This window comes from Motacilla alba, chromosome 3 (assembly GCF_015832195.1).
Source record: "Motacilla alba alba isolate MOTALB_02 chromosome 3, Motacilla_alba_V1.0_pri, whole genome shotgun sequence".
Classification (NCBI taxonomy): Eukaryota; Metazoa; Chordata; class Aves; order Passeriformes; family Motacillidae; genus Motacilla; species Motacilla alba.
In genome coordinates, this window is record NC_052018.1 from 21,459,618 (window position 1) to 21,472,611 (window position 12,994).

The 12,994-nt window shown below is 38.4% G+C and overlaps 1 protein-coding gene across 3 annotated transcripts in view; it reads left to right on the plus strand.

Annotated features, from left to right (window-relative positions):
- The window catches only part of MYOM2 (myomesin 2), a 75,760-nt gene extending 72,870 nt beyond the window's left edge, over positions 1-2,890 (plus strand). For all 3 annotated transcript variants that reach the window (XM_038131997.1, XM_038131999.1, XM_038131998.1), the window contains one exon: positions 1,798-2,890. In XM_038131997.1, coding sequence (XP_037987925.1) covers positions 1,798-2,124 — 327 coding nt within the window. In that variant the 3' untranslated portion in view covers positions 2,125-2,890. The remainder of the gene's footprint in view (positions 1-1,797) is intronic.
- The last annotated feature ends 10,104 nt before the right edge of the window (positions 2,891-12,994 follow it).

Genomic DNA, 12,994 nt, shown 5'->3' on the forward strand with positions numbered 1-12,994 from the left:
TTGATATCAAAAGGTGAGGGTATGCAAATGGTTTCATAGAAACTGAAAGCAGAGGGAGAATAATTTTAATTTAAGTTCAAATCTATAATTTCATAAGTAGAATAGACCCAAATTATTTAAAATGACTGTGGAATGTATCTGATAAGTTTTTAGTACTAACTTATTAAAATGGTTAATTATTATGATATAATTATTAATTTCACTTAAATGGCATCACTTTTGAAAGCAATAGTAATTAAATATTGCCCATGTTACAAAAAGGACTGAAAGAATAAAACTCACACTGTTAAGACACCAGGTTATTTTCCCAAAATTTTATTTTTGTGTTTGCCTTATCATTTCTTTAAATATTTTATAGTAAGTCTAGTTCCTGTATGCTATTAGTTAACTTTTCCTCCTACACAATATTACTTCAAGAATACCCACTGGCTTAGCTTGCCACTAGATTGTACCCATAGTATGTAAATCTTCCTTCAGCATTCTGACTTTGGATGCATGAATTGTCCAAAACCACTTCCATTTGTGAACATATGATGCTTTTGATCACTGAAAACTTCTTCCTGTTTTATTTTTACTCTGCATTATATCACACCTATTCAATCATCGTCAATCAAGAAAAACATTCCTCAAAAATGTTCATTCCCTGAAAGGAATGTGGAGAGAATGTAAGAAAGAATTCTGGTAGAAATTGTCAGTTTGGGGTTGTTAACAGCATAGTTTTTCTTTGTTTTATTGTTTCCTGTTTTCTTTTTCCTTTTCTTTCCTAACACAATGCTGCATATGTTAAATTCTTAAGGTGACTTTATCTAGGGCTAAATTTTGTGCAGTGAGTTTTCAGCAAAGATAAACAAAGTACGGACTAAGCAATGCAAATTCTCAGATGTTTCTTTCATTTTTTCTGTGATCACTGTACCTAAATACATGAAGTTTACACATACACACTTAGAGGGTGGTCAAAATGGGGTTCAGCAGTAATCTATAAAAGTTTGGAAGAATGCTCATGAAAATTTTACAGGTTTAAATATCAGCTCAGCCATTGAGAAATGCTAAGCTGCCAGGATGGTCCATTAGATAATGTCAGCTATTTTCTGAATATGTTTCGCATGCATGTAATACATAGCCAGGTTGGACAGGACTGTGAGCAACCCTGTTTAGTGGAAGGTGTGCCTGCCTGTGGAAGATGTCCCTCCCCATGGCAGGGGGATGATAAGCAGATGATATTTAAGATCCCTTCTAACCCAAACCATTCTATGATTTTGAGAGCACTTTACCAGTATTTATGTATTATTTATTCTTTATAAAATATTTCCACTTTTCCAGTCAGCCACACCTGGAATCGATGTCCAGTGATTCACGTTATGTATTCTATTTTTAAGTGATTTTTTTTTTTTAATCATCTCAAGCAATAACCTCAGGAGGCCTTGGTCAGAAAAGATTTGCTCAGTTCTCCTCCCTGCTGTGTACAGGGAAGCTTCAAGGATGTTTTTAAAACTATCATTGCCTGAACCTCATGTCAGACTAATGGGTTGTCAGGAGTCTCCTGCAGGCAGGACTGCAATGACAGTCCAACTTACCATCTTCAGACACTGCAACCCTGAGGCTATTACTGTATCACAGTTACTGGTGAGATGGTGGAAAGTCTGAATCAAGGGAAAAATAAATATTAGGGACTCTACTTTTCAGTCTTCAAGAATATGATATCATGTCTTAGTTTAATTAGCCAAGAATAAAAAATGCCTAAAAACAATACAGAGGTTAAACAAATACTAATCTGAAACTTCTGTTTATCTCCTTCAGACACTGAATCTGACCTGTACTGTGTTTGGAAATCCTGACCCTGAAGTGGTTTGGTTCAAGAATGACAAGGCCATTGAAATTGATGAGCACTATGCTTTTTCACTGGAACAAGGGAAATACGCCAGTTTAACCATCAAGGGGGTGACTTCAGAAGACTCAGGCAAATACAGCATCCATGTCAAGAACAAGTATGGTGGGGAAACAGTGGATGTCACTGTAAGTGTGTACAGACATGGTGAAAAAATGCCTGAAATTAAGCCCGGCCAACTTGCTAAACCTAGGCCAATACCACCATCAGAAGAAGTACTCAAACCTGAGGGCAAATGAAGATTCTGTAACAAATGAAGCTTCACCCTATGTTTGACAAACATAATAGAATACATGAGCTGTATTTGAGCTATTGCCACACAAAATTAGTTGGTAATGTCCAAAGGGAAACAGAGTTTTTAAGTTTGCTTAGGGAGGTAGCTGTGCTGTGGTGCTGTACACATCTTCAACAATCTCATTTTGAATGCATGTAATAGAGTAGGACTTGCAAACAGTGAAAAGACAAATTCCTGCCAGGGGCTGCCATATGAAAAGGCAAGTTCCAAAACCTCCAAACCTACAGTAAACTTTCATTTTCACACTTGTCAATCCTCTGCAAAAAAAAACCAAAACCCCAAAGTCGAAGCAATCCAGCAAGCCTCTGAGAACAAATGTCCCATCAGTAAAGGTAGTGAACTGCAGTTGGATGTATATTCAGAGATGGTCCTTTTGGCTTTGAAGCCCTTGGTCCTGTAAGTTTAGTGAATAGTCCTGCTTCAGTAGTGATATTCTTGTTCTATCAATAGTGTGACTTTAGTAGACTTTTACAAATGTTCAGTCTTTACTCATTGAACCATAGATCACATGGCTGCATTTTGTTTTTCCTGCTTTGTGCTAATAAAACTTTAAAAGTCACCTTCGCTACTCAGTGCTCCAAATCACACCTAAATAGTTCTATTTATTCTTCTTCATTGTTTAATTATTGCTTGTTGCACAATTTCACAGCTGGTAGCATGCAGACTATCGACTTTCAATAAAGAATGCAAATTATGGTTAATCACAGTCACTGGGTGGCACTTGCAACATTAATTTTGCTTGTTACAATACAGGTCAAGTTTAAACTGGCATCAGAAGATATGTATACAATTCAGTCACTTAAAGTAATTATGTCTTTGATTCTCCTCTCAGTGAAAAGAACAAGGGAGCTCTTCCATGAGTGACCTTCTAGGCAAAATTTTCAATGCATTTTTATTGTGAAACATTCAAATAGGATCGGCATCAGTTTCTCACATATCTCTCATACAATACATAACTGAGTGTTTGCAGGGATGGCTTTTTTGGATCAGGTTCTCTGTTCAAAAAAAAACCACCTATGTACTTAGAAGAAGTTTTGCTCCTTGCTAAGCAGCTTCCAGCAAAGAGTTCTAATGGTAAGTAACACTCGTGATGAACATTGAAGGCAGCCCTCCTCTCTTGTGACCTTCCAGTCTCTAGGATTAATGAGATGAAAGGGGAGTGTTGTGGGAGATGGGAGCTGGATGAGGGGTCACATGAAGAAATGGCACTGCAAAATGTTCACTGAAGAAACTGGATGAAAGAGTTTGGCACAAGTATACAGACTAGAAATTTGTGTTTGGGGTCACTGCTGAAAGCTGATGCTGAGTTTTTTACTCTGAGTTTCAACTTCTGAGCTTAAGTGTCTGAAATATAGAAACAATTGTTCTGACTTCTCTCCCCCCACACCCCCCATAACAGACAAACTGGAAAAAAACCCCAAGAAAATTGACAGTTTTAGAACAAATTTAATTTAAGTATTTCCTTTATTTCTTTTTCTCAAATTTCATTTCAGTGGCATAGATCTTTCATTGCTTTGTCTGGAACCCAATTCACTTGGGCCACTATGTTTTTTGTTTTGGAGAAAGATGAAAAGCAGATGAAACAAGAAACCAACTTACAATATGTCAGCTGCAGTAGGTTGAAGCACACATCTGGGAGACAGAAAAGCAGCAGTCTCCTCCCTCCTCCTTCCCATCCATGGATATTCGAACCAGTATTTCTGACTATCAAGGGTAGCACATTAATTAATGCTGAGTTTGGTTTGTATTTGGAAGTGCTGTTTCTATTTATAATTGAGTTGGTTTTTGGGGTTTTTTTTTTGTTTGTTTGTTTTGTTGTTTTTTTTTTTTTTTTACTTTCCCTGTCTGGATAAACAGACTGAAAAAGATACTAGACCTAGGCATCCTGCCTCTCACATGAGCTTTTTAAATGCTAGATTTGAGAGGTTCTCTCCCTTTTTTGAATTTTATCGTAATTTTCAGTAGTCAAGGAGGGATTGAGAGCATGGTAGTGTAAACTAGTTAGGAACTCGATGGTTTAAACAAGTAATGGTGAGGATGGATTCACTGTAGTTTCAATTCTCCAAAGACTGCAAACCTCCTTTGCAACTCACTGATATCTGTAAGTAGTCATGATACAAAACAACAGGCCAGCTCTGGAAAGGAAATAGCCTTTGATCAAACTTTATTAAAAGATGATTTGATTTTAAATAAAAATATTTTTGAAATATTTTTGTACCCAGAGCAAATGAACAGTGAGTTTATATTTAAGTACAGTATAAACATCCAGGAATTATACTGAATGGTTATAAAAAATACTTTTTTTTGGGGGGTGAAAACTTGTGGTTAGGTACCCATGTTCTGCATCTGGTCATTGAATGAAAGTGTCCAAGATGTTTAATGACTGAAGAACATGGTACCAACATGAAGTAGTTAAGTTAGGAGATTTTAGGACACAAAGAAAAGTAAGGATTTACCATCTGAGTATCTGTCAAAATAAGAAAATATATTATGTGAATCTGTCATCACAAGAACTGCAGCAAGTCTCAACAAAATAAGCCATATTTACTTCTTTTCTATTTTAATTTCTTATTAAAGGTATTTAAGATTTTCAAAATCTTATTATGGCAGGCTCACAAAACATCAGAGCCAGTCTCCGTAGCATACAAAGTGAGTATCAGCAGGAATTTAATATTATTCTTATCTCCTTCTACAGTACACAGGTTAATTTTAGCTGACACTATCAAATTACTGCATGTTATGGCAGCTTTTCAGAGGTATCCTTGGGCACAGGAGACAAGGTTAGTCTCATCTCTGCTGTACCTTTTGCTGGCCTTCTTAGTTAAGGAAGTTTCACTTATTTTCTTCCAGGCAAACAGAAATAATTTATTATGACAGCTAATCCTCTGCTGAAGTACAGAAATTATCATTCTAAAGAACATTGTATTCTAAAGGCTAAGGACTTCCTAGAAACTCTTTCACATATTTCAGTGTTCAGTGTACATTTGGTTCCTTTGCACACATTTAAAAATCTTGTTATCAGTTCCAGGAAATGAATTAGTTCAGCTCTGTTTAAAAGGGACTATCTTTACAGAGTCAACGTGCACCTGGTTGCCAGGAGGGGCAATACAATTGGATGGATATCAGAGGGACAAAAATGATGCTCTGGTAATCTCTTCAGATTGAATACATGGTGAGGCATATTAGCATTTGCACATGCCCTCCACAGACCTGGTGTTAGCATTAGTTTAATTAATAAACATTTGAAGGGGCAAAAAAAGAAGGTGAGATTTCCTCGAGAAGGTCTGATGCCAAATTAACCTATTCACACTGAGGTCAAGGGAGATGAACTCATTTATACTGCATGTGAATCTATTATTTTTACAAAGCCAGGAGCCCATTATGGTGAACAGGGTGTTTCTGTTACCTTTAAGAAGAAATGCTTCTATTAGAATGATTTTCTGTCGCACTGGTGAGTTTTGTGTTGTCTGAGTTCCATGTTGTGCTTTTCTGTGCAATGCTAGCGTGAAACGGAGCATCACTGCCTTGTCACGGGAGGCAGATAAGATGTCAGCCAGTTGTGCTGACAGGCCAAAGTCGTAGCTGTGCCTGTCATGTTGGCATTCTGCTTCAAGGCTGGCAAAGCTGCCTTTTCTCCAAACACCTGCTTACTTTGAGGCTGCTTTGACATGTTACTGTTTATTTGCTGAAAACAGGTTTTATGAAAATTCCTCCTAAGGCCAATTTACAAGTGCTTTTTATGAGGAAAAGATTTTTTTTATGACAATGTTTGTCTCTAGTATAAATCTTACTTCAGCCCATAAGGCTCACTTGCAACCCACATCTCAAAAGCTTGTACACACTTCATTAATCTGCTCTTGTATGGAGACCGAGGTTCAGTGATAATAGCACCTTAAGTGATGTTAAGGTGCAGACAATTTTTAAAGGCAACTTTGCAATATAATAAAGCACTTTTTTGTAAATCTAAGAATGAAGCCTCTAGATGGCAGCAGAAGAACAAGATAGAAATAAGTAGATCTTAAAAAGTTTTGCCAGCTATAGCATATCCATCATTTTGATGCAAACACATCACTTAGGCAATGGGAGATTATTAAAAGCATTATACTTATGCCAGTGACAAGGACAGGTCCAGCAAACGACTGTTTCCTGGAAATAGCAGGCGATTTTGCAAGCAATAACACTGCCTCTTAATCTTTTCATGACACACATTAAGAGGTTAAGCATGCCTTGTAAAATATTGCAAGACTCATTTTAGATCAAGTTTTCTCCCTAGGATATGAAAACCCCAGAGTATCAACCATATTTATGAAGGAAGATTTGAGTTTCAGCTCTGAATGCAAGCCTCTCAGACTTAGCATCTTCCACAACACTGTTTCCAATACTGTAAGACCCATGCCCTACAATTTTTATTCAGTTTTTATGGAGGGATTATTCCATTTAAAATTAACATGAGATGTGTGAGCAAGGAGCACAGGTCTGGTTCTCAGTACTGCCTCTGCAAGATTCAGCGATGTCAAGACCTGTAAGAAACTACCACTAGCCTTCTAGATTAATATTTAATTCCTCATTGGAATGTGTCTGTAATTCAGTACTAGCTTTGTCCTCAGGTAGCTCAAGGCTTATCAGACTGTTGTATTTTAAAACTAGTGCACTTGTCTTCTTGTCATTTTGTTTGTGAACATTTCAACTACCTGTGGGTGCAGTAAAGGACTGATAACTTGTAATAAACATGTGCCATTTTTTTGGTTAATGTAACTTAATGCTATGTTATTGTTTCTCCTCTGTTACATTCGTATTGTACAGGTGACATCTGATAGGAAAAAGAGACTTAGACACTCTTCTGCAGTTAGAAGTGATATGGTTAATAGCTGCAGCTAAAGCCTTTCACATGGTATTCTAAATTATCCAGCAATGCAGATTTCACCAGGCACCACCATATCCCAAGAGTGAATCTGCTCTCCACCCTGCTGACGGCCTCTGTGGGAAGCCATTATCCATCCAATGACATTGGTCCACACAGCATGGAGAAGAGAGGCAGATGGAAAGAACTACAGCTTCTGTTAAAGACTGAGCCAGTGCAGCTCTTTACCATTTTAAATCACACTACAAATAGTGATCAAAATTTTAGTCTGCTGGCTTGGTGACCTCCACTGGACCATTTTGAATAAAAAAAGTGCACTAAAAGCCAATCCAACAATTGTAAATCAACCCAAAGCCAGCCCTCCTGATTGCAAGGTAGTAGTATGTGAAAAAGAACCCCATATAGTCATGTGCCACTTTAGCTGCCTGGGAAAAAAAATTCCTTCCACATATGAAAATGGCAATCAACCTCCTGCACAGTGCTTAATGGGAGGTAAAACACAAGACAACTCCCTGGCTGGGAGTTATGAGGCCACATGCAGATGTCTCCATCTGAGCTAATCACTGAAACTCCTGTCTTGGAAATGGAGAGAAACAAGTACCAGTAGGGCACAAGTCATGTCATTCTAAAGCAGGTCTCTCAAAAAAGTGAGATGAATCCTATATTCTTTCCACTGTCTGTAAAGGGAGTATTGTATAAACTGCTTGGATGGGAGACATCGCATTGGCTGATGTTTGAAGTCAGGTGTGATAAATTCTGCACCATCTTTCTCTAATTTAAGTCCTTAGCTGAAGAATGTATTTAGAGATTTCTTTCTTAATACCAGATTTTTTTTTCTGTGCTTTTACAGACTGTCTTCCTCTTTGGAACTCTTGTAATTTGCTGCCTTCTTTGTGATATCCATCTTATTTCAGTCTCTGTGGAAGCATTTGTTGTTTTCCATCAGTCACTTGGTCCCAACTCATAGCTGATTCCCATCACTTGGCTTTTATGAAGACATTGCATTATGCCTTCAAGCCTTTTAAATAGGTTGGTCTTCATCCCACTTTTTGATTGTCTGTGATGCTGCTGTTAGTGTAGGAATTGTTTCTCCTCTCTGTGGCAACTTCTCAACCAATGGATGCCATAAGCCTTTCATGGTCTGCTTGTGTTCTATAGCTAAGCCCATAAGATGTGCCTTGTGCAGTTTCTCTGTTTTGCTGGCAAAGCACACTCTCTGGCTGGAGAAGCACCATTCTGTGGTTCTGATAAGTCCAAGTTCCTCTGCCCAAGGCAGCTCAATAACTGGCAAAAGCTCTGAATACTCCTGCTTCTGGGCTAGAATCTGTCTGCTTTAGTCTTCTGTTTGTCTAGTTCCAGTTGTCTTTCTGTTCAGCTCTGTTACTCTCTAGGTTTTGTGATTTCTTGGTCTGATCTTTCTTCCTCTGTCATTTAATCCTGCTTTAATGGCAGAAACTGTCCCAAGAAATAAGCCTTGCTTACAAGGTTTTTCTATTCCCCAGACCAACACCTTGTACATATCACATTTACCTCTTCTAGTGCCCACCGCAAACTTCGGTGTTATCTTTAGTGAAGACAGTACTTACCCACCCTAACTTCAGATCAAGAGCTGTTTAGGAGTGTGTGAGCTGACCTGCACCAAAACTTTGCTAAGGTCAATCCAAACAAATAAAAGTAGTGGCTAATTAAAAGTTCAGTGCTGATGCCTTAGCACTGGTTAATTTTCTCAGAGGTTGTAACTGAGGTGTCCAAGCACCAGTAGCCATATGAAAGGTGTATGTGATAGCACCAAGACTTAGTGACTTATTAGTAAGTAAATAATTGGGGCTACATGGCCTACTGTTCTAATAACCACTTTTCAGTGAGCAAGCCTGTCCTAATGAAAATGAAATGTTTGATTCAGCAGCCTGTGAATCTTGTACTGGTGGTAGATGAACCCAGCATTTCTGGATGTTGATCCTTTCCTGTTCGTGATGCCTTTTTATTGTCATTCACAAATTATTATCTTCCCACTAATTTTGGGTAACTTAGAGGAAAATGTGTTATGATTAATTGACACATTTGTGCTTGAACGCATCTGCAAGATAACAAAACTTTGCAGGCTTAAACATCCTGATTTTCTTGGCTTTTGGATAGACCTCCAGGTCACGTACGGTAAACACCTGTGGCACCTTTGGCTGTTAAAGGTTATGTTCTGACCTTTCAGGAACAGGTTGGGCTCTTGTGTGATCTTTTTGCTTATCTTTGTGCATATCCCCTGCTGCTGCAGTCTGACATTTATGACTCGTCAACGGGATTCCAATTTTTCTCAGATGCATCTTTTCCTCTAAGCTTGACATGCAAACCTGTTTCACTTTGTCGTGAGGTTTTAAATCTGCTTTTATGTTCTCTTTAAACACAATCATGTTTTACATGCACAGCTTTCCTATTAGAAAGGCAGTTAAATTCCTACAAATCTTATTTCTTCAGGCTTACTCATATGAAGTGTGTCCCATCCTTTTGTGACTGCCTGAAGTGTCCTTTCACAAATCAGAGAATATCTCTTGCAGACCTCTCTGTCTTTTACATCATTAAGTGCCATGGTTTAGCACCAACTGAAAACTAAGCACCATGGAGCTGCTTGCTCACTTCCCCCAGCTCTTCACCCTGGTGGGGAGGAGAATGGGAGAGAAAAGGCAAACTTTGAGTGTTGATATCATTACAGTTTAATAATTAAAAATAATAAATACCACTACTACTAATAATAATTGTAGTCAAAAGGGATGAGAGCAAGACAGGGGAATAAAATCCAAGAGAAACAAGTGGTGCCCAATACAATTACTCACCACATGCTGACCAATGTCCAGACCATTCCTGGGCAACAATCAGCAACCCCCAGCTAACTGCCACCAGTTTATAGGCTGAGCATCACATTATCTGGTGTGGAATATCCCTTTGTCCGGCTCAGGTTAGCTTTCCTAGCTACACTCCCTCCCAGCTTCTTGTACACCCACTGGCAGGGCATGAGACACTGAAAAGTCCTTTATTTAGAGTAAGTACTATGAGCAACTAAAACATCAGTGTGTTATCAAGATTATTCTCATATTAAATTGAAAACACAGAACTTTATAAGCTATTAAGAAGAAAATTAACTTTATCCCAGCTGGAATCAGGACATCAAATCACCTGTATTGTAACCCATTTAATTAGCCATGATTTCCCTTCTCGGAAGCTTATCCTTACCTGATAGTAGTAAGATTCAGAACCATCACTTTCCAAGCTCTGCACAATACATTCTGATGGGCTCTGATCAGGCCTTGTGTCCATTCAATGCCAAAATATATGACTATTTAATTCCAAAGAACATAGCTAGTAATTCCCCTTCCATCAGAGCACATCTTGTTGGGCCTGACAGGCTTTAATTGAAAATGCCATGGGCTAATGACTTTACAGTAACTGTGCTCCCAAGTGTCCTCCTGAGGCCTCAGACTGTAATTAAAGATGCTCCATAGGCATTTCAGGATTGGCAGCTTGCTTATATCTGTCTTTATTCTTTCAGATATCTCGTATTTTGATGTTAAAGAGACAGGGATATTCTGAGTGGCCAAAAGGAACTTGGTCTTTAGTCTGAACAGTTAAACAAGTTGAGCCTCTAAGGGGTAATCCATCCAGAAAAACACAGCCAAGACTCGTAGTGCTTTTCCCTTTCAGGAATTAAACTGGGAACAATACCAGCACACATTCCCTAGAGATTGAGCTAACGTTTAGAGGATTGCTTATCCTTCTTGCAGGAGCAATTATTCGCAGCATAAGCTGATCCTGGTCCACATGGCAACAAGCTTGACCCACAGTGTGGAGACCCTTACATTATATTGACAGCCTAAATGAGCGTTCTTTGAGCTCTTCCTGCTTAGCAGCACGGCTACATGATGGTGATCTCCCCTGGAGTTGGGAAACCTCTCAAGATTTCTACTTGTGACAGAGAGAGCTTTTACCAGTGACTGATCTTTGGTAGCAACCAATATTATGCATAAACTTACAATGGTAACTTTGATTTGAATTCCTAACTCAGATTTTTTGTCTTGATAAGTTTTGAATCAGAGTCTAAATATTGTACTCTACAGTAAAAAAGTGAACCTTGTAATGAAACTTTGTTACACCACAGCTTTACAGCATCATATTAAAACTGCTTTTGCTAATACCTTTGACAGCCGTTCTTTTAAGTGATCTAAAGTCATGACAGACTGAATGGAGGAGAAGCAGGAAAGGAGATCTGAGGAACAAAGTTGTCTCTTTCTGTCCTCTTTAAAACCTGTGTAAATGTGGCCAAGTTGGTAAATTTTAGTTTGCACAGGAGTAGAGATTTCCTAGTGGTAAAAGTGTCTGATGGTTCTGTGCACACAGATCAAGCTCTAAACAACCCTAGCTGTCCCCTTCTCAGGAACTCTGAGCAGCACTGGACCTGCTAATCTTAATATGTAGGGTGACCTGAATATGCTATTCATGGTGAAAAGTGGGACACTCTCTTCTGTCTGAGGAGGTGCTGGCTTGGAATTCTTTGGTTTGAAGAGTTTCTTCTCTATACCAGCTGTTCAGATACCCATAACAGAGTTGCCACGAAATAAAGATTGTGCTTGGGCTACATAACCTGATTAAATGTTCATTTCTGGTTGACTGGCAGTAGGATGGATATTATATAAGGCAGAGCAGGAGCTGCACAGCTATCAGTATTCTCTCTGCAGTGATTTCATCTGTCAAGCTGCATACAGCTTTTTGCTTTGGTTTTATAGAGCCCCAATCTTTAACAGAAAAAAACAATAAGGGATCCGTGACCTGCCAGTTTCACTGATGTGTCCCTGGTTCTCTGTACCCAGATTCAGTGACTCATTGTGGCCATAACCGCAGTGTTTACGTCTCTCTTGCTCTTCTGCCATGGTACAAAACAAACCTCAAGAATCTAGCATATGTTTTTCTCACCTCTAGAAGTACTTCGCTTTCAAAGTTCTCTTTTATTTTCATTACCTTGCCATTGGGGCCATAAGTTATTTTGTGAAGAGTTGCAGCTCCACCTTTGAAACAAAAAAACCCACCCCAACAAAAAGCAACCAACAAACAAACAAAAAAGGTGCATATTTTTTAACTGTAATTTTCTGATTTTTAAGCTCTGCTCTGTTTTCTTTACTTTTCTGAATTATAATTAATGATTTGGTGATGAACCTACACCTAATTTGAAAGACAAGGAGAACTTATTTCACATAGCTCTTATTTTCCTTTTTATAAATTCTATTTTATTTTTGATGGCTAACTTCAGATGGGATATGATTTTTCCATCTTCTGTTTTTACCATTATTTGGTTGAGTGCATTCACTCTTGGACAGTATAAATCATATAGGAGAAACTTGGTAACAACTGCTGCAGTATTCCTATGCAACCCAGAATGGCAAAATCTTAGTTATCATTTACTAGAAGTGCATTTTATAGTGAAAAACTTTAATAGATCAGGGTTCAAATTCTTCCAAGAAAACCAAAATTAGGAGGATAGGATAGCAGAGAAAAGGTACTGCACTTCAGGCATAAGAAATGCCATGAAAGAAATGTCCTGGGCAACTGAGGCTCTTAAAAATTTCAGGTTGTGACCTGGACAAAAATTAGCATGTTGAAATGTAGGAAACTCTGACAACATAGCATGATAAAAATAGATGTATTGTAACTTGTCCCACCTGTTGCTCTCTACAACCACCTGAAAAGAAGTTGTAGCAAGGTGGGTATTATCTTCTTCTTCCAGAGAATATGGCTTCAAGCAGAACCAAAGGAGGCTCAGGTTAGACGTCAGGAAGAATTTCTTCATGGTAAGGGCTACAAGGCATTGGAATGGGCTGTCCAGGTAAATGGTGGAGTCATCATCCCTGGAAGCTTTCAAGAAATAGCTGGATATGACAATCAGTGCCATGGTCTAGTTTAAAGAGTGGTGATT